The 22,266-nt window shown below is 45.6% G+C and overlaps 2 protein-coding genes across 4 annotated transcripts in view; one reads left to right on the top strand and one right to left on the bottom strand.

Annotated features, from left to right (window-relative positions):
• Pgm5 (phosphoglucomutase 5) overlaps positions 1–13,355 on the top strand; it is a 174,166-nt gene extending 160,811 nt beyond the window's left edge. Inside the window, exon 11 of the mRNA XM_021152015.2 lies at positions 8,625–13,355. Within this exon, the coding sequence (XP_021007674.1) occupies positions 8,625–8,714 (90 nt within the window). The 3' untranslated portion in view covers positions 8,715–13,355. The remainder of the gene's footprint in view (positions 1–8,624) is intronic.
• A 2,004-nt stretch (positions 13,356–15,359) lies between these two features.
• On the bottom strand, positions 15,360–21,562 carry Tmem252 (transmembrane protein 252). 3 transcript variants are annotated; one of them, XM_029472328.1, is made up of 4 exons: positions 21,173–21,562; positions 20,875–20,925; positions 19,153–19,479; positions 15,360–16,088 (listed from the first exon to the last, which is right to left on the bottom strand). In XM_029472328.1, coding segments are annotated over exons 2-4 (606 nt in total). In that variant the 5' UTR covers positions 20,877–20,925; positions 21,173–21,562; the 3' UTR covers positions 15,360–15,811. The 3 variants fall into 3 exon arrangements, with proteins under 3 accessions (XP_029328188.1, XP_021008067.2, XP_029328187.1); XM_021152408.2 differs by lacking the exons at positions 20,875–20,925; positions 21,173–21,562 and adding an exon at positions 20,699–20,814 and having other exon boundaries at positions 19,153–19,482; XM_029472327.1 differs by lacking the exons at positions 20,875–20,925; positions 21,173–21,562 and adding an exon at positions 20,699–20,814.
• Between the last annotated feature and the right edge of the window lie 704 nt (positions 21,563–22,266).

The following is a 22,266-nucleotide window of genomic DNA, read 5'->3' as shown; positions in this document are numbered from 1 at the left end:
CATGGTACTGGTATAGTGACAGACAAATAGACCAATGGAATAGAATTGAAGACCCAGAAATGAACCCACACACCTACGGTCACTTGATCTTCGACAATGGAGCCTACTGGTATTTTCATCACTATGGAGAAGGCCAGGCACACTTGAAGAGTGGGGCTGAATAGGTCACCATCTCAGCTCCTTCTGCTGATGTCTCATATCTGTGTGGGTGTGAACTATGAGAAATATGACAACTCAGTCAAGATTGTCAGCAATGCATCCTCCACCACCAGCTGCTTAGTAGCCCTCTGCTCTCCTGCCAAGGTCATCCATGACAACTTTGGCATCGTGGAAGGACTCATGACCACTGTCCATGCCATCACTGTCACTCAGAAGACTGTGGCTGGCTCCTCTGGGAAGGCTGTGGCATGATGGCCATGAGGCTGCCCAGAACATCATCCCTGCATCCACTGGTGCTGCCAAGGCTGTGGGCAAGGTCATCCTAGAGCTGAACAGGAAGCTCACTGGCATGACCTTCCATGTTCCTACCCACAATGTATCCATCATGAATGTGACATGCCACCTGGAGAAGGCTGTTAAATATTATGACATTGAGAAAGTGGTGAAGCAGGCATCCGAAGACCCACTACAGGGCATTCTAGGCTATGATGAAGAGCAGGATATCCTCTGTGACTCTTCCACCGTTGATGTTGGGGCTGGCATCAAAGTTACTCTCAGTAACAACTTTGTAAATAGCATTTCCTGGCATGACAATGAGTCCAGCTACAGCAACAGGCCTGTAGACCTCCTGGACTCCATGGCCTCCAAGGAGAAAGAAGCACTGGACCACCCACCCCAGCAAAGACACAAGACACAAGAGCAAGAGAGAGACCTTGGGCTGCTCAGCCCTGACACTGAGCATCTCCCTCAGTGTTCATTCCAGACCCCCAGAATAAGGAAGGAGCTCAGGGAGCCTTACTCTCTTGAATACCATCAATAAAGTTCACTGCACACACACCCCAAACCCCAAAACCAAAGCAACAACAAAGTGTTCAGGAAAGGAAAACTTCCCTATGTATGGATGAGGGTCACCTGTGCTAGCAGCTGCCCAACTTTGAGGCTCAGATCAGAGCACTAACAAGACCTGAGACTTCCCGAATGTCAACCCAATGCCTCTGGACCTCAGTTTCCTCATCTAGAAAGCAACATACGATCCCTTCAAAGTCCAGTTTTAAGATCATTTTGGCATATGGATTCAGAATGGTGTTGGATTCGTAGTGGGTACTCAGTGTCCACTACCAAAAACTTCACGATGAATCGAAACCTCAGAATCCAAAATCAAAGCCAATATTTCAGTTTGTATTGCTTGTGAGTTAAGCCCAGCTAGGAGATATTCTGATGTCCTGATCTGCTTAGGCAAGAGGGAGAAGATACTGTGTGTGTAGAGTTTACTGTGCATTTAAACATGTACTTGGGTGAGACCTCCTGGGCACCTCATCGACAGAGCCCCAACTACAGGGTAGGATGTTGCTGAGAAACAGGCTGTGTATGTCTGCCTGCCTGGTAACCACTGTGCCAGCTTGCTTTTGAATGCTGTTGTTAGCTGTGGAATGTGTGGACCAAGAGGCCCCCTGCCATGTGATGAGTTGAGAAAAAGATCCCTTCATCCATGCTCATTAGCACGAATCTGAAAGAACAGCTCTGAATTGTGGCTGGGTGTCAGCTTAAAGGCAGGCAGGATATGGCTTTCAGATCTGAATATTAATTGCTGGTCCATAGAGGAAAGAATCAGCCAAACATCCTGTATCTGAGAGCTACTTGATGCTTGTAAAAGGATCACGACTGAAAACTGCCTGGGAGCCTTTGATAATAATATTATTAATACATGAATATCTACCATTAATTGAATGTTTACTATATGACAGGCACTGTCATATATCATCTTGTTTCATGCTTCTGACTCTATATGCCATAGAGCTATTATTAGATTCCAATTTGAAAAGTAAGGCACAAGAGATTAAATACCCTGTCTAGTTTGTGCTAGAGGTGGAAATAAAGCCAGGTCCCACTGTTACAGGCAGTCAAGGCACTCACTGTAGAGTCTCCTGTATCGTTCAGCCAGCCCTTAACTCTTTCCTGACCCACCAAAGTACTGTGGCCTTGGCTGTCATTATCAGCTGATGTTACTTAACAAGCTTCCTCACTACTTAGCAGCATACTGGAGCAACATAGTCTATGTGTGCATGGATCCCATGAGCCAGGTATTTGAACAGGGCTCTGGTATAGTTTTCCCATCATACCTAGCTCTATGATGCCAGTGTCTGATGGTGAGTGACTTAAATGGCTGGAGCTGAAATCCTCATATTCATGCTTTTGGTAAAGTCAGACTTCTTAACACAACCACTAAGGGCTTGCCATTCTGACTTGTGTGAGATAAAATTTCAGAGTCATTTGGATTTGCAGTTCCCTGATGGCTAAGGATGTTGCACATTTCTTTAAGAGCTTCTTGGCCATTTGAGATTCCTTGGTTGAGAATTCTCTGTTTAGATCTGTCCCTCATTTTTAAATTGGATTATTTTGTTTGTTGATGTCTACTTTCTTGAGTTCTTTATATGTATTGGAAATTAGCCCTCTGTCAGATGTGGAGTTGGTAAAAATCTTTTCCCATTCTGTAGGCTGTTGTTTTGGAAGACCAAGTCTTTTAACACATTGATCATTGGGAGATATTTAGCCCTGACCTAGAGCAGTGACCTTCAGAGTATGCAGTATAACAAAGATGGATCCAGGCCTAAAAGAAAGTACTTCAACAGCAGAGTCTCCAAGACATTGCCCCACTCCTCATAACTCCTGATTGGAAATTACTTTTAAGATAGCATTTTCTGTTACATGGTAGTGAGGAGTACCATCATCAGTCAAGATGAGCTGAATGCTATGGAAAATACCAACTCCAAAATCTTAAGATGCTGCTTATGAAAATGAGGTCCATGTGGCTCAGTTTGGAAGGCTAAAAGCCCAAGATCTGGCTGCCTGATTTGTTCTGCCTCTAGTGAGAGCCTAACAGAAGATAGTGTCATAGCAGGTTTGGGTATCAAATGAGGGGATTCCAACTCTACACAAGAAGCCAGAGAGGCTGTGGGAACATAATCCCTTTGAGGGCATTCCATCATCTGGCTTAAAGACCTAACACTAGGCTCTACCCTTTAAAGGCCCACCATCTCCCAACATTTAAAGGCTCACCATCTCCCAAGGAAAAACTTAATATATGACTCCTCAGAGGCAAGCTCAAACAATGTCTAAATCATGGCTTGGGTTTTGAAGACCTAAATCCTATCCAGGGAGGGTATTTCTGGCCCTAAACTTTCAAGTATATGTTTACTGTAAAGTTGCATTCAGGAATAGCTCAGTGTGTGTGCACTCCATACTACTGACACACCCATCATATCATGGCAAAGGCCAGCTTCTCAGGAAGAGCCATGATGAATTCAGGGCATGGTCCTCTTGGCCATCCCCAGGGTCAGAAATCCAAATGGCAGGCTGACAAGTCACCAGAGCCAGAAGGGCAGTCAGACACAACAGAAAGTTGCTGTTTTGAACTAGAATGCACTCTAGAGGCATTCATTTGACATTTGGGACAGTGTGTGTTGAGTTTATAATAAAAGACCATAGACTATAGCAGCTGGTTGACTACCAGCGTGCGCGCATTCCAACTCCTTTCTGGGTTTTTAATGACAACAATCACCTATATATCTGCTCTGGGTGCCTGGGACAGTCCTGTTTCCTACCTCCTAGCTGGCTTAGCCCCACACCTCTCTACTGCTATTCCATGAAAGAAAAACTGATACCTAAGGAGGGGTAAATGACTTACCCAGACCACACAGCTCATGAAGGGTAGAGCCAGGTGATCCAGGGATCCAGAACCCATTTAACCATTATCCTGTTCTTCCTGTTCTAGGATCAAGAACACAATGCTTCAAAAGAGGGTCTGTGTTTATATCAGGCTCACTTGGGAAGCTTGTTGGAGCTACAGACTCCAGGATGCATAGGAACACAAGCACTCTATGTCTGAGTAGAACCCACAACAGTATCCTTAGGTGATTCTTGGCTGGTCCATGGGTTCAGGCTGCTGGACAACCTCAGCAGCCCCATTGATGCTTTGGCTTCATTTTTAAGGAACATTTACAAACAGAGCACCAAACTGAAGCATGTCACTGTCGCAACCACGGGGACTCGGATTGCTGTAAATGACAGCAATGTCACATTTTTCTGCAGCCTGGTAGGTGAGAGAAAGAAAAGACTCAGACAAAGAGACTCTACAGATTACAGTCTTTATTTTACTTTTAAACTTCTGGCTTCAGTCTTTTAGATCTATTTCTTCTAAAAAAAAATTTTATTATTTTTTTTTTTTGTGAGAGGTAGGGAGTCATCTCCCATGAAACTAGCAAGTCTATTCTGCACAAAGAAAAAAATTTGAGATGTGCCATGGAAATGCCCAGTGAATAGATACACAAGGACATAGTGGGACTCTTTGGGAGGGTGCGCAGGGATCTAAACTAGTTGGCAATTCCCCATCCCTTTCAGTGTGCTTGGTGGAATGAAAAGTGAGGTGAGTACAGGCAGAGAAGAGAGGAGAGGGAAGTCGTGAGCAGGGGCCTACTCCCGTGAGGCTTAACCTAGGAACCTGTGCAGGCTAGTTTGGATCTACATGGCAGGACACTGGAAGGCGAGAAGCCCCATGTCCTCCAGCCACGAGCTGAACCCACAGAGCTGGCCAGCCTGTTCACTTCCTCCCCACCCCATGAGCTCTAGGGGCCACCAGTGTGGGGCCAAATGGAATTCACATTTGAATAATTAGGACAGTCATCTTCATGATTCTCATAGTTTTGTTAGGTTTGTAATATAAATGCCATCTCTTGGCTAAAGACCCAGATCAACGGTAAAAGTGGGGGGATGGGGGATAGAGAAGGAGGCAGATGGCGCCTGCCCTTGTGGCCTTTGTGAGTGGCTTGGTTTTACTTTGGTGAATGTCCCTGGGAGTATTCCCTCTACTTTAATCTGGAGGGGGATTTTCCCCCTCAAAAGCATTTTTATGGAGGCCTGTTTTGTTATTTGATTTCTCTCTATATTGAGCTCTGGATTGTGATTTATCTATAGGCATTTTTTTCTTGTCCCCCTTGATTAATTTTGGGTATATTAGAATAGAGATAGATATATGACATGACATAGGGGGAGAGACTGAGGGTTATCAGCACATCAGGAGCCTGGCAGCCACCCTCCGTGAGAATGGCTAACCACTGTTTGAGAAGCCATGTGAGACTTGTACAACAGAAGATCACTTCCAGAAGGAAGCTTGGGGTAACAAGGTTGGGAGAAGCTGATGGTCACCTAGGAAACCATGCTAGAGGAAAACCCAGGAGGAGGAGGAGGGTATGGGCGAGGAGCCTCTGTGGGGATAGGGCCAGAGGGTCTGATGCCAGCAGGTGAGAAAGGAAGAGAAACTCGGTGAAGAGTGCTCTAGCCGCACTAACAGTGAGTGTGGTGTAGGTGTAGCACACTGACTCCCAAATCCCAAGGCCTAAAATGGTCCCAGTTTCAAAACTGTTTGAGCCCAATGTGCTACAAGTGGAAAATTCTTCATTTTGACTCATGTGATACAGTCCCAGTGAAAATGAAGGTGTATGGAGAATATCATATAAAATTACATTGGGTTATGTGTCACAGAAAGCATGTGTGAAAAACAAAAATGGATTTTGTCTCTAGAGGTGGATTCTACCCCAAGATATTTCATTATTTAGGTATATATTACCAAATGAATAGAAAAGAAACTGGAAATGGGATTCTGAGCACTTTGAGTGAGGGCTGCCCAGTTAACAAAGGAAGGTAAAGGTGTCGCCATGATCTGCTTCTGTGAGCTGGCCTGATTGCCACTGATGGCCTCATTGTCTGATGTATATCAGAGTATAAGACAAATTCAGCTCTTTAGTACCAAAAGAATTCAGAGAAGTCACTAAGTGCATACATGTCTTGGTACATACATGTCCTGGTACATACATGTCCTGGTGCATACATATCCTGGTACATACATGTCTTGATGCATATGTATCCTGGTAAATACATGTCCTGATGCATATATGCCCTGTTGCACACATGTCCTGGTACATACATGTCCTGGTGCATGCATGTCCTGGTGCATACATGTCCTGGTACATACATGTCCTGGTGCATGCATGTCTTGATGCATATGTATCCTGGTGAATACATGTCCTGATGCATATATGCCCTGATGCACACATGTCCTGGTACATACATGTCCTGGTGCATGCATGTCCTGGTGCATACATGTCCTGGTACATACATATCCTGGTGCATGCATGTCTTGATGCATATGTATCCTGGTGAATACATGTCCTGATGCATATATGCCCTGATGCATACATGTTCTGGTACATACATGTCCTGGTGCATACATGCCATGATCCATACATGTCCTGATGAGTACATGTTCTGCTTATTGTGTACTTCACAGCACATGTGTGATATATGTGCCCAATTTCCAGTCATTTAGGTTTGGGTCAGGACACTTTTCTTTGAATATGAGTACACTATTTAAATTTGTGAGCCTGTTTCATCCTCTCTAATGTCCAGCTTTTATCCCTATTGACTTAGGACCAATAGAACCTGTAAAAGCAAGGCTCTTTCTACACCCACATTTGCTCTGAAATAATGACACAGAGACCGGGTATATTTATTAAAAGCTTTGGGCTCTAAGCCGGGCAGGTTCTGAGCTATTCTAACCCAACTATGCTGGCCTGGTCTCCTTCCCAGCCATGTGACCTGTGACCTGCCATCTTAGTCATGTTCTAGCACCTTCATCTCCATTCAGTCAGCCCACCAGAGACCCTGCCATACTTTCTTCCACCTTCTCCCTTCTGCCCAGCTGTAGGCTAATTAGCTCTTGATTTAACCAATCAGGAGGTGACAGGAAACAAGGTTTTACAAAATGCTGAGTCATCCTTCCCAAAGTCCAGACTGCAACCGATTTCTGGGTACAGAAATCAGCACATGAATACACAGTGCACGAAAACATCTCCCAACTGGAACCTAAAAGGGATCATGAAATAAGCCAGCTTAAGAATCCTTTTAATTTTTTTTTTGATTTCTCACCAATATTTTACAACATCTCATGCACATCTAATTCAATAAATCATCATTCCCTGTTGTCTGCAAATCACTGAATTTCATTCTTTATAGTAAACGTCTCTATATGTGTTCTCAAATCTTACTGTTTATTTTGGTAATTATATTGAAAACATTTCGGTTCAATTATTTGAATGAAGTGAAATTACTTGTGGTTGTTCATGATGGAGGTCGTATGGTTTAATTATATGAAATGCATGCCCCCAGGTTAGTATGTCCACTGCTCTGACTAGGATAACCTTTGGCTCCAAGGATGGTAATGGCCTCCACTGCATAGTGAATTACATCAGTGGACTCCACCCTAGCTAGCATTTAGGTTCCCCTCACATCAGCCTGGCTTTCGATCTCTTAGGATTCTCTGAGGACTCAGTACATTGAGACTACTTGAGCTATCTGGACCCTTTGCATGCATGATCTTTGGTCTGACTGCAAACCTGAACACGCTGCAGTTTTTAAATGCCCCTTTCTCAGCACAGACTTCATTCTCCAGAATTATGGAATCTTTACTTTTTCTTTACTCCACTACTGCCCAACTCTTCTCTGTCAATACCTTTGTTTTGAATTTTGTCTCTACATGGACTCGCTTTATACTTCCATGCACAATCCACACTGAGACAGGAGATTGTTTGATAAACAGGAGTGCACTGTATGCATACATTTAGTAAAAGTATACATGAGAATGTCCTCAGGTGAGGTCGGTCTTAAGGCAAAGAGCTAAAGGTCAGCATGAACAGCGTTTCTTGTTTGTGGGAGTAACAGGATTGAAGAACGCAGACAGACCAGCTTCCCCACTGCTTTGTAATTTATGTCTTATGGGTGAGCCTGGCGTATGTGCTCTGCTCTTCAGAAACCAGAGAAGCAATGGAAGGTCAAGGAGTGATGTTTGGTCCTTTGTTGAACTGTGTTCCAAAGCTCTCCAAGCCACCCCACCCATCTGGGAAGACTGAAGAAGCTCAGTAGCCAGGATGGATCCACCCGTTCTACAGTGTTAGCACGGTGGCGGTGCCATCTACCCTGAATGTTCTCAGTATGGTGGGAGGACCAGCAATGAGCTTTGCCCTCACACTGAATGTGGCCAAGGGTTTGATGGGGCTATAACTTGGAAGGGATTAATGTATCAGAGAAAGAATGGAGGTTTCCAGACTTCCTGAATTCACAGTCTTGTTTAGTAGTAGGCTTACGTATGACCCCACCATTAGTTAATTTCTCTGCGCTTGGGTAAGACCTCATAGAACAGTTTTCTGTCCTGCTTCTGTGTCCGGCCCATTCCAGTCACTGCCTACAAGCTGCAAAATGCACTCTGAATCCACATCTCTAAGGTAGAGATCCATCCAACGCCTGTACGGAAGCTAGCTGATTTCAAATCCACATCTCTAAGGTAGAGATCCATCCAACGCCTGTACGGAAGCTAGCTGATTTCAAGTTGACTATCATCCTTTTTTCTTTTCCAGGCAGTGCTGAGCCCGCTCATCGCCATCGCATTGAAAATATCTCAGATTCACGAGAGGACTGGCCGGAGAGGACCCACCGTCATCACCTGAGCACAGGGCAGCAGAGCACTCCGAGAGATGCTTCACCATGCCTTCTTGCTTCCTGTTTGTGCCTCTTAGGACTTTGGAAAAAAGAAAAGCTATTTTGCTGTTGGGGGGGGGGGGGGGGGGGGGGGGGTGACAGGAGGGTGGGAGTGGGGTGGGGGGAGTAAGTACCCCTTTTGTTTTGATTTGTCTTCCAAAAGCAGCAGGGTCTTTGGTTGGTTGTCTGCCAAAGCTTCACTATTGTTTAATACTTGGATTTCATCACACCAAAGTGCTTCCCTTTCTGAGAAATATAGATGCCCTAGGGAAGTATTAATCACAGCCCCTGTATATTTCTAGTGTCTTGTGAGAAAAAGATTCTGAGAGACAGGATAGAGAGAGAGATAGGGAGAGAGAGAGAGAGAGAGAGAGAGAGAGAGAGAGAGAGAGAGAGAGAGAGAGAGAGACACTAAGGTTTAGAACTTCTAGTGAAACACCCCCTCCCACCAGCCATCCAATGGCCACACTTCCCAGCCTGCCAACAACTCTGCAACACCTCTCTTACTTTTCTAGGGTTTTCTGTGATTCACAATGACACACCTCCAGCAAGGCATATATAAAAGGGTGTTTTCCTTTCTTTTATTTTGCATGTAGTCTTCATTTAGCTGCCAAGCTGGCTGCATCCCTCTGAATGTAGTCACTTCCTGTGCAGGTGGGGAAGGATTTTCTAGAAAGATCTCAAAATGAGGAAGAAGCTTGCTTGATTACGTCACAGAAGTCAATACATGAGTCTGTGTAAATCCTCCCAGGAAGAATACCAGCGCATGTTCTGATCTTGCTCACAGTGGCTGGATAAAGGAGAACAGAACGGGCTGGAGTGTTTAAAGGGACAGTTGTGGGCCCCATGAGACAGAGAGGTGGACTGTCACAACTGGCTTTCTTTGCCTGGGAGGGAAAGAGACCTGGCAGCTCCAGCAGGCACGTGGACGAGGGCAGAGTCCTCAGCCAGGCTCGGGATGTGTTTGCTTCTGTTTGTCTCCCTTGGGAACTGCAGGTTCGCTTACCACACCATTTGCGGAGGTGACCTAGTGCCCTTTGACTGTTGAGCAAGGCATGATTGCTGTCGTCAAGGTCGGCGCCTTAAGGAAAGATTCCCAGCAAGGTGTTTGTTTCCGTTTTCTCTCTGTGCTTCTGTCAAAAACTTGCTAGGACATTTAGGAGCCAATAAAACAGAATTTCCTTATTTCAACCTCCATACAAGATCGTGGGCCTCAGGTCCTTTGTGCCTCTTGCTGCTTTGCCATTCCATCAGTGGGCCCCTGTACTGATAAATCAGCTGCTCAGATCACTGGCACGGCTGTTGTTAGCTCTGATGACTGGGCAAACGGATTCTAAAAATAGAACAGGGGGGTAAAAATGGAATTGCTCAAAATCAGTTTTGGGAATCAACAAAAATTAAAATGGCATCTAGCCATTCACCATAACAGGGCTTACTTCGGAATACTAGGACGATAGCTTTTTAGCTGAAATTATTTTTAAAAAAAAGTTATAAAAAGTATGTCAGGCATGGAAAAGTTTTGCCTTGTGGCTTTCATTCTCATTATCTCTGGAGTAAAGGTCCCGATAACGTCTGCCCGTTCATTCACTGTAGACATGCTGTCAGTGTGATCTGACAGAGCCGTTGGCACATCAGCTCTAGCTGGACAAGCAGATCTCTTTTTCAAGTTCCTGAACTTGAACCATCTCTAGCTTTTAAGTTCAAGTTATTCTACTTAAACATCCTGTTTCCTTTTGTAAATGTATGTGTAGTAGCCCAATTTATAGTCACTTATTTGCTCATTCATTCATTCATTCATTCATTCAGCAAACACTGGTTGAGTAGCTACTCCGGATACATTTCTGGTTTTGATATATCAGAAAGAAGGATAAAGTTTTTCTTGCTCTTAGGAATTTACAATTTGGGGAGAGTTGGCCGTGACCAAGACCCAAAAGTAACTGGGGAGGCATAAATGTTGCAGTAGAGATGCAAGCATGAACTATGGGGACATACAGAGTGTAACTGACTCAGAAATCATGGGACACATGAAACAGGACCCTTTTCCTAAGGAATGGGGTTTCTTGAGATTCATAAGCATTTGTATAATTTGCCAGAGATGAATGGAAGCAGCAAGACAGAACAGTGTTTATTAGCCAGGACTTACAGAAGAGGTTGACTTTAGGGGCCACAGTTGGAGTGGTGGGTGACATTGAGACAAACACAGGCTATGACATCAAGGGCAGCTATATTAACAAACAGTAGGCTATGACATCAGTGTCTCCCTCAGTGACTCTAGGACCCTCTCAAGTTCACATTGCTGAGGAATTATTTCTGCCTTAACCCAAGATTGTATGTGTGTATTCTTGCATTATTCCCGTGTGAGATGGAAACCAGCAATACACTCTTCCCTACATGATGCTCTCCCTGTCAAAGATGGAGAGGCAACAGCTAGCCTTTCAGAACAAATGATTGGAGGGTCATTGAGATGGCTGGAGGGTGGCTGAAGGCATGACTGCAGAGGCCTTACAAGGGGCTTGAGTTCAGTCCTCAGTATCTAGATAAAGGTAAGAAGAGTCCTCTGACCTTCACATGTGTCCTGGCCTGTGCACCCCCCTGCACACACACACAATCTTTTTTTTTAAAAAAATAAGAATAAGCAGCATATGACATGAAAGAGTTTTGTGGGAACCAGCACAGTGAATCACAGAAGAGGTGTTACGGTTAAAGTGAAGTAACTATTAGGGCTACTCTGGTGGTCTTCTGGCACCAAGGGGTTCCCTTACTGCAACATATGCCTCTGGAAAGTGTCAAGACACCACACACACACACACACACACACACACACACACACACACACACACAGTGGTTCTTAACCAGGACATCATCCCATGCATCTAGGAGATTTGGAAATGTGTATGTGTATAATGATGCCAGGGAGGCATTTATAAGGAGAACCTGGTAGGGTATTAAATACTGTACCTGCCAGGTGTCAGCCATCCATCCCAAAAACAAGATGTTGCTTTGTTTCATCCAGGATTCTAGAACTTCTTCTTCATCCTTTAAAAGCGGGAGGGGTGAGTATGAAGATGTCTCAGCTAGTAAATTGTCTCAAAAAGTATTGACCTTTGGCTTCCATATGTATGTATATACATGCATTCACACATAAGAGTAGCTATTTTTTTTAAAGAGAGAACACTTATCAAGTCTTACTGTTTCAAACTGCAGAATGCGTCCATTATATTTACAGGTCATGAATGCCTTCACATAAGAAGCTTTAGATTGATGGCCATCCTTGATAGAGGTCATGGATGACCCTGAGGCCATGGCCACACTTAATCATGACAAGAATGATGGTATCATGGCATTGTTTGGCCACCCACTGGTCAGTATCAGGCTTGAGATTTGTTAGTGGTCGGATCCATGAGCTATGGCTGATGTAGGGGATGAGGCACATTTGTGGATAATGACAGTAAGATGACTCTATGCCCCTGGCTAGTTAATCAGTGTTTGGACCATCAGCAGTTACAAATGGCAAGAGATTACTGAGGCAGCAGAGCTTAACAGAATGTCCGTTCCACTTCAACCAGCCGGAGGCTTTACCAGCAGAAGCATCCCAAGTGGTTGTCAGCTCACTAGTGTGTAACCCTGGCTTGTCTTGGAACTTTATAGAACACAGTGGAGACACGGGTTTACAAATGCATGCCTTCCCCTCTTTCCACTTCTTTCAGCACCTAGTATGGAGGTGATCTTGAATGATGCTTCACCCAGAACAATGTACTTAGGGAAATGTAGAAAGACAAACAGACATCTCAGTAAAAACACCTGTAGGTTTTTTGCATGGAGAGGCAGGGTTATCCCAGTACAACTCAGATATGCAAAGACCTAGCCAGCATCGTGTGCTCTACTCTGACCTGGCCATCCTGATCTTCTAGGTGCTGGGGGCAATTACTTAAACTTGTTGTTCACCATAAAACTATCAACTGGCATGGGTATCATTCAAAGTGGAGATGAGAAAGAAACAATCTCTGCCATGGAGACTTTCTTCTCCCCATTGTCTCAAAGTCTGAATGCTCTCCACAGTAGCCATGGGACCATGAATGCTCTCTGCAGTAGCCATGGGACCATGAATGCTCTCTGCAGTAGCNATGGGACCATGAATGCTCTCCTCAGTAGCCATGGGACCATGGCTTCCAACCCAGCGGCCGTTCATTTCATCACAAACCTGAGAAAGAACGAAGATGCCAGAGCTCCTTCCCAGGAGAGCATCCTTTAGGGGATAATAAGGTATCACTCATTACAGTAGGGCATACTGGTTTGACTTGCCCACTGGGTTCTAGTTGGTGGGATTCTAAAACACAAGACCGCTTTGCGTAACACTCAGGTTGTTGACTCTTGAGTCAGAGTACATGTGTTTTAGAAACATGTCAAGGAATGTGAATTGCTGCTGTTTCTTTTTTTTTCTTTTTCTCTCCATCCCTCCCTCCCTTTTGTTCATTGACAGAGTTTCATGTAGCCCAGGCTGGCTTCTAACTTACTATGTATCCAAGGCTGACTTTGAACTCCTGGTTCTCCAGCTTCTACTTGGCAAATGCTTGGGTTGCAGGTGTGTGTCACCATGCCTGTCTTTAGTGTTTGGTTTTGTTTGTTTGTTTGTTTTTGTTTTTTGTTGTTTTTTTTTTTTTGGGTTTTCAAGACAGGGTTTCTCTGAATAGCCCTGGCTGTCCTGGAACTCACTTTGTAGACCAGGCTGACCTTGAACTCAGAAATCCTCCTGCCTCTGCCTCCCAAGTTCTGGGATCAAAGGCGTATGCCACCACGCCTGGCTTTAGTGTTTTTGTCTTTTTTTTTTTTTTTAGGAAGCAACAGCTGTTGTCAATGAAGCCTGGGTTTGCGGAAATATGAATTCATCTTTATACCGTGGAGAGTGTTACCATGACTTATGTTCCTCTACTGATTTGTTATGTGATACAAAAGGTGGCAAAAAGTGGGGGAGGGGAAGGAAAGCCCGAGGTGATGGACAGGTGGCTCAGTGAGTAGTCCTGTTTGTGGAGAAAGCAGGAGGAGCTAGTTTAAACCCTTACATGTGCAAGGAACCCCAGGAAGATCCTTGGAAATTCACTTGCCAGCAGCCTACCTGAAACAGCACCCCCTGGCCACCCCACACATGTGCACACACATGCACTCGTGCACATACACACGTATGTACAACACACACCCCACAAAATAAATTTTAAAAAGACTCTGAATACAAAATGTATGGCCTTAAAGAGACTAACACAATTTATGCAAACCGAGTTGAACATTTGCTTTAGCCAACCCCCAGTTGTACAAAAACCATCTATTCTGTGTGTGAATCCGGTTAGAAGTCCAATAATGCGGGTCCATCAGACCCAGAGGGGAAACTGCCCTGCAGAGGGATGAAAAGAAATGACAAGAAAGGAGTAATGAATTTCACTGCGAATAAACAATCCCTTTCCCGCTAAACAACCACCAGTGGCCTTCCTGTCCAGCCATTCCCTCACTGTCATGGATTCAAAGCAGAGATACACAAAGGTCATGGACTAGGGCTGTGTTCGTTTGGCATCGTGTATTGATCAGGATGTTCACGACCTGTGAACTCAGTACTGACCAGGAATCAGAAACCGTGGCCATCCAGTCCCACTTTGTTGACCTCTTTCTTGACAGCTTCATCCCCTCTGTGAGTTTTTAAAGACTCAGCTGTGCCTGTCACTGTGGCTATCCTCAGTAGGATGTAGGAAAACTGCACTATGAGGGCCCAGCTCACAGGCAGGAAGCAAGGCTGACATATTTTAACTGAAAAGCCCAATAAACCTAAAGCCACCCAGCTTTCTCCTTCAAGGGTGGAAGGTATTGCAGTGACCCAGAACATTTCTTTCTGTTAGGGATCTCTTCTGAAATGGAGACAGCAATCTAAGCTGCATCCTGAAAGGACTAAAGAAAGGCACAGCAAGCCTAATGCAAAAGGACAGAGTATCTTCCCTTGCATCCTTTGGGTCGTTACCTTCCTTCAGGCCACTGTTTTATTGGAAGTCTTGAAGCCTCAGTTGATATATTGGGAAAGCAGGCATGTAAAGATGCCTCCTCACCTTGTAAAGATGGAGTGGGGATTAAATAACATGCACGGGGGCGGGGGTTAGTTGGACCTACTGTTTGAAAGGCATACCATAAGTGTTAGATTCTGAGTGTCCTACTGGCATCCTTCCACCAACATGTTCTCTGATTTTAAAAACTCCCACAAAGAAAATGAAACCAAGGAGGGATGGGGTGTTAAGCCTAGAAGCTCTCTATCTAGACACACACACACACACACACACACACACACACACACACACACACAAAACCCATCCTGGTACTAGAGATATGTCCTTACAGGTATTAATCGCTTACATTGTGAATTTGGCGGGGGGCAGGGGGGTGCATCTTTGAAAACTACATGTAAACATTTTCTAAACTTCACAAGATTTTCAGCAAGTTGTATATTAACATCACCCTTGATTCCTTGTATCACGAATTAAGTGTTCTATCTAGTCAACTTGAATCTATAAGAACTCCTACGTGCTTGTATAAAGACCTCTTTAAGAAATAACTCAACATGTTGTGTTTGAACCATTTAAAAGCAAATGTACCAGTCTCTTTCTTTTATATAGAAAAAAACCACACACACATAATTAAAATACAATGATACAAAAATAACACTCCTAGATGTGGGCGATGGTGTCACTCAGGGAGCACAGTCAGTGGGTGACACAGGGCTGCCTCCCACATGTCCTTTCCTTTGGTTCTTTGGACACAGCGTGTGAGGGACTATGGCTGTCTCTCCCACAGCAAGTGCACCTCCAGGCTTGGGCTGAGGTGTTGAGGTTAGGAAGGAGATGGAAAACACCTTCTCTGAGGTTCATCTAGGTTGGGCTTTGTGGGAAATTTTCTGCACCCTCTTCCTGCTGGTGGCTACCCACTTCTTGGACCCCATGCTGCTCTCTAAAGGCTAAACCCTGGTACCCATGGTGGCCCTTGCTCCAGTGCAGGGTGACAGAGCAGCATCCCAGTCCCTGCCTAGCCTCTCATCTCAGCAGCCGGTGAGTTCTGTGAGCTGGAGAGCAGTCCCTGCCATTAGCACCCTGCTTGGCTCCTCAGCATCCTGTGCCTTTGCTGGAGTCCCTGCATCTGCTATGATCTCCTGGTAGGGTGGCGGGGCCTCTGGTTGTGGGTCTTCAAGGTGTTCAAATTCAAGGTTTGTCTCTGTATACAGAGGAGGAGGGAATCCTTGGATCTCTCTGCCTGCAGGGCAGGCCTGTTTCTCAACATCCAGGCTCTCTTCATAAGCTGGAGGGTAAAAGTCAGGCCTGTGGAATGAAACAGCACAAATGTACATGTGTTATTTAGGCCTTGGTGGTGAGGAAGCATATGTCTGCCTCTCTCAACTTACATTGTGTGAAGCTAAACTGCTAAGAAACAGAGTTTGAAACAGATGTACTTTTCTGACATCACGGGTTTCTAAAAACTGCATATCCTTCCAGAAGAACACCCTCCCCAACCCCCACCCCACCCCCGCCTTCAGTCATAGCAGGCCCTCCTGTTCCAAACAGCATTCCAAGGGAGTCCACCTTGTTTGCTCTTTCAATCCGAGAAACAGCCATTCAGTGCACCAAGCTTATCAGCTTTAGGTGACACAGGGACTTTGACCATATCCCACCTCTCTTTAACAGTACTCAATCCTTGTTACCATTTACACACAGCATCTAATACTCCACTGCTCTCAAGGCCTCAGACCTTCACAAGCAACAAAATAATGAATGGAAACCGTTTGTTACATGCAGGTCCATGGCAGAATAAATGCTACCACTCTCTCCTAACACATTATCAAGGCCTGGGCAGCTAGTTTCAGAGAAAACATGGGAAACACACTCTGGTTGCAAAAAGGCATCAGCTGAGAGCTTTGTGGGACTTTCCCCTGCAGACTAGTAATGCCAGCCTACCCATGGTTAAGAGCCATTCACTCCAGCTGATGGGCACGCTGGTCAACTTGCCCATCTAGTCTCTAAATGTTTCTGTCTCCTCCATCATGAATGAAGGTGGGGGTGTGGCAAGTGGAAGGGAGATGGTGTGAGCTTACATGAGTTGTATATTTATAGAGGTAATTATCCAGTGCCAAAGGGAGTGTTTGTGGAGGGTAACCACAACAGAGCAGGGCCTGCCATTTGTAGCCCCCGCTCCACTCCAAATATCACAGAGCCAAGAGCTAAATAGCTGAAGAAGCTGTCTACTGTACGATGTAAGTCTTGACCTTTCCCAGGAATAGCCAAAGTTGAGTCATGGGGACAGAAAGGCGAGCTTTCCCCTGGAACCACTTGAGAGACTGCCGAAAAGACTGCTCCAGTGAACTCCGTCACTGGAGGATCACTCACGTGGATGTCTCCACCTAGCTACCTATTTTGAGTGCAAAGCTTTTGAGATATGAAACTTTTCTGGCTGACTCTGTGGGCTGAGCATCTCATGATGCAGCAGGAAAGGGCAGTGAAGGGTGTCAAGATATTCATGATTTACTTTTGAATACTCCAGACAAGGGAATGTATGAATGTGTTGGTAAATTTCAGATGTATCATTCACTATTAGCATGAACTCACAAGGTAGATACACACATACACACACACATACTCATAAACACATGCACAAACATACACACAAGTACACACACACACATACACATACACACACACAACCAAACACACAAACACATGCACAAACATATACATGTACAAACACATAAGGACATATACACATATGCACATACAAACACACATACAAACATATATGCATGCACACACATGCATGAACACACACAAATATACATACCTGCGCACACAAAAACATTCTACACACACCATCACTCTAGACACACCTTCTGAATCACTCTTGGTTTTTCGAGATAGGGTTTCTCTGTGTAGCCCTGGCTGTCCTGGAACTCACTTTGTAGACCAGGCTGGCCTCAAACTCAGAAATCCACCTGCCTCTACCTCCCGAGTGCTGGGATTCCAGGCATGCGCCACCACTGCCTGGCTTACTCTGTTATCTTAATTTAAGATGAAACCCAAAGAATCCCTAGTTAAGCTAACTGACCTTGGAAATGGATTCTGATTGTTGTCTCTGGTGTGATGGATGCCAACAATGCACTGTCACTGGTGAGAGGACTCTTATTCAAAGTACACGGAATAATCAAAACCTTTTATGATCTTCTTACTCTTGCATGAAGAGCTCACAGGACTTACAGATGCTTACATCCTAGGCCTTAAGACACCCTCTACCTTTAGAACAATGTTCTTGTGTTTAGACAAGAATTAGAAGGTCCATGCTAAGTTAACCAACCACAAGGTTACCTGAATCTTTGCCCCCCCCCCCCGACCTTGGATAAAATATAAATAACATGTATTACTTGTGAGGGCATTAGTGGTAGTAGTAGTCTTATATTGCTGCAAAACTATCCCTACAATCTCTAGATTGTAGTTTGTATCCCAAACTACAGCCCTATAATCATTAAATAATAATTCTTCATTTCTCCCCGCACCCCCCACACCCCAGGCCTGGGACTACTGTGTTGCTTCCTGTCTGCAGTAGCTACTTAGTGTAAGCAGCTGTGATAGCTGCTAAGGGTTGGTGTAAATGGCTGTGGTGTAAGTGGCTCTGGTAGCTCATGGTGTAAGCAGAAATAGTACAGTGGCTGTCCTTTCTGTCTGGCAGGTGTCACTTGCCATAATGTTTTCAGTGTCTAAATATCTACGGCACATATTAATTAATGTGATCTGTCTTAAGGCCAAGTGTTAATGCCGTCTGTGTGTATCCGTGCTGCCGTTTGGTTTTGTATCATCGATGGGCATGTTATCATCTTGCCTTGAATATGTCCTTCATAAGAGGTGAGATCAGAACACTTAAAAGGTCAGTCATTTAGAACGTCCCTTAGTCACAGAAGTTGCTGGACTGACTTGTCGTCTGGTCTGCTTGCTCATTTATTGTGGGTAGATCTTGGTCTGGGACTTCCTTTATAACCAGTAACCAGGTTATCGGGACCATCTAATCATCACCTGCCTTTAACTAAAATTACCACCACCACCCCCAGACATAGGAAGAATCTAGGGATTGTGCCCCTTAATTTGTTTATGTGACTTTTTACTGTGGGCATGAGAATCTTACCCTAAGACAATTCCCTCTTATGACGTTGTTTTCCCCAAAGGCAGCCCCGCTCCCCACCACGCACAACAGCCCCAGAGCAAATTGCCCAATGGTGGAATTTCGAGCCTAGCTTCATAGCCTCCTATAAGTGGATCCACTATGGGCCTGTGCTTCACTCCCCTTCCCACACTGTGACTCCTCTCAACCCTTCTCATGCCCTCCGGCGCTCAGCTCAGCACGTACCTGTCTACAGTGGCCAGGGGCAGGTCCTGGAAAGCGAGGTGCTGTCTGAGCACGTGGTTGAACATCTCTTTGTTTTCATTTGCTTGGCGGTAGGTGCCCCAGAAAATTCCACTCAGAAGGATCACAAACCCCATAGGCAGAAGCACATAGGCCACAACCAGATTCCTCTGGGAGTGGAAGATGGAGTTGGAGATGAAAAAGCCCCCCAGGCAAATCATCAGGAAGCCAGTGAGGAGGGAGAGGGCACACAGGATCAGCCCAGTCCTGTTGTTCTGCATCCTTCTTCTCTGGAGCCGGTCTGATCCTGCCACTCCTCTGCTTCCAGGCCTGCTGGGGGAAGAGCACTCACTAGCCAGGCCACAGCCTTATATTCAGGAACAAATGGCCTTTGAACAATTAAATGAAACAGGTACCGGGAAGCTATTCATTAACCACTGGAAGTTACTGTAATATCCTCCAGGGGGAACCTAGAAACATAACATTGTGTCCTGGGGGAAGGGGAGGTTGCGGGTAGCCAGTATGTTCCTGGTTGGTGGGTGGGACCTCAGCTGCTCCCAGGTATTGGAAGACAGGTCGGAATCCTTTTGAGGATGAAGGCACTGGTCTCTCAACCCTCGCTGTAGGGAAGTCTGTACTGAAAGTTAGAGACGTTAGCATCTGTCTACAAACTCTTGCCTTCGTTGTTTGGCAAAGACTCCTTTCCTGATTTCATTTTCTCTTTCCGTACTAAAAGTACATTTCGCCAAGGCTCTTAGCGCTCTGTCTTTGCCTACGTCAGTGACTCTACCCTTCATTGTCCCAATACTCTGATTCTGGGAAAATTCCATGGGAGCAGGCCAGGAAGTGATCTTTCTGTTGATAGAAGAGAATTCCAGAAGGAGGGGGAGCACACTGGAGAAGGACAGGGGGGCGGGGGGGGTGCGGGGGGTGCGGGGGTGCGGGGGGGCCGGGGGTGCGGTGGCACCTGGTGTAATAACTGCTGTTTGAACTCTGCTGCCGAATTTTCCCGTTGTTGGGGTGCAGATGTTGCAACCCATTGTCCCTTCTGACTGACAGGTGCTGGCTAAGTATTTATTCTGTGTGGCTTTAGTGCACGCTACCATTCCTGGTTCATTATATATGTTTCACCCAAGTCTCTCCCTGCTCTCAAAAAAAAAAAAAAAAAATCCATAGGCATTTGACCTAAGGGCATTGTCCCCATAACGCTTTAGCATGATATAGCTATCATGTATACCAAGAGAGTACACGTCATAAATTTCTCCTATTACACCCCACTCTTTGGCCCCCACACAGTCTCACAGGGCACAGTGGCAGATGAAAGGCTGTAAGAAAATCTGAAACCTTCCCCCTAAAATATGTCTGAGGCAAAATGTATCTTAGCAGATGCTGCCAAACCATGTCCCTTGCCCTCTTTCCCTACGTCTCTGCTCTGTGTCACGTTGCCCTAGGAACGTTCTAGGAGCTACCTTCTGCGCTCTGTCTGAAGTCGGTTGTTTTCATCTCCGCAGTCTGTGGTTATAAACCTGCTTCAGGCCGTACTTCCTACCTTTCTTTTATTTGGTGCCTTGGCACGTCCACACCACACCAAGAGACTTCTCTCCCCACTGGGGCTCCTGAGTCACTTCCTAGAGGCTTCCCACATTCCTCCATTGTCATCCCTGGTCCTTTGCTTTTCCAACAGGAAAGTGTTTATTTGTGCAGAGTCACAGTATTTATACTTACATTCTCTAGCCTTGTTCCCGACGTTTCCTTAGCTCCACCTCTGAGTTAGGGCTAGGAGAGACAGGAAGACACAGCAGTTAAAAAAAAAAAAAAACAACTGCAGGCACCCCCTCATTCTGCCTACTGACCTCTACACGTATTAGCTTCAATTCCAACCTTGAACCACTGCCATCTTCTAGGCTTGGTATTATTTTTGTGGTCCAGCCTTTAGCTCCCTCAGTTTTCCCGTTCCTGAGATCACCTCTGATGATTCCCATCTCCTATGTAATAGTCCCCTCCATATGAGGGTGAGCTGTACCTAGTGATATGACTCTAGATGTATGGCATCTCCCTCCTTCTCCTCCTTCAGCACCAACAAAAGTTACGGTTTTTCAGTCAAGTGTCTTCCTTTCCAGCATCCCGGAGGTGGCTCCTGTTATTCCAGAGCAGTGTCTGGTTGCGTTGGTGATAGTGGAAGTAATGGTCGTCCCTTGCTGAAAATTTCAGCAAAACGACTGTCAACGCTGTTCCCTTGAGCTTGGCCGACCCATGAGCACTGTTCTGAACATTATGTGCAGCCTGAGTTCCAGACACTGTCCTGCCTCCGGGTTCACGTTAGAACACCCTGGAAATCGACTTTTTCTTTCATACTCCGTAGCACAGTCAGGGCCTTAGGACATGACCCAGGCCTCTACACCCAGGTTTCTGTTTCCAGGATTCACAGGCCAGTGTCTTGGAAACAAGACTGTGGTAACTCAGAAGCAGCTGGTGACCTGTGGGGGCTGTGGCACAGGAAGGGCCTGCTCTAACCAAGCACAGGTGAAGCCAAGGTGAAGGCTTCAGAAGGTCACCAGGGTTCAGGAAGCGAGGCTCTGCAGGAGGTGGAAGAGGAGGAGGCACCATGTGCGTAACAGGAGATGCCACCAGGTCTGACCTCATGGTGCTGATTACTAAGTGGTTTCTGGATTAGCCTTTCACACTTGAGGGTTCACTGAGCGCCAGTCACTTCCTCCCTCTTGTTTTCTTTGCTTTTAAACCTTTTCCTCTGCCTTCCCCCTCCCCCTCTCTCACTCAGGAGATGATTGAAACCAAGGGAGTTCTTGAGATTGGCAAAGGACAAACAGCAAGCCAGGAAATTCCTAGCATGGGAAGGAGATGGCCACTGAGTGGCTCACTGTGAGCCAGCAGGTCACCCAGACAGAGACTCTGAGCAGGTCCAGAACTGGATGGGGTCTCTCTGTTTGTGGGGTTCTAGGCCAAACCCCTTGGTAATCAGTATAGATTCTATTTTCAGTCAATGTTTAAAAAGCCTAGTGGAAGCCGGGCGTGGTGGCGCACGCCTTTAATCCCAGCACTCGGGAGGCAGAGGCAGGCGGATTTCTGAGTTCGAGGCCAGCCTGGTCTATAAAGTGA

This window comes from Mus caroli, chromosome 19 (assembly GCF_900094665.2).
Source record: "Mus caroli chromosome 19, CAROLI_EIJ_v1.1, whole genome shotgun sequence".
Classification (NCBI taxonomy): domain Eukaryota; kingdom Metazoa; phylum Chordata; class Mammalia; order Rodentia; family Muridae; genus Mus; species Mus caroli.
This window is presented reverse-complemented; position numbering and strand designations above follow the sequence as displayed.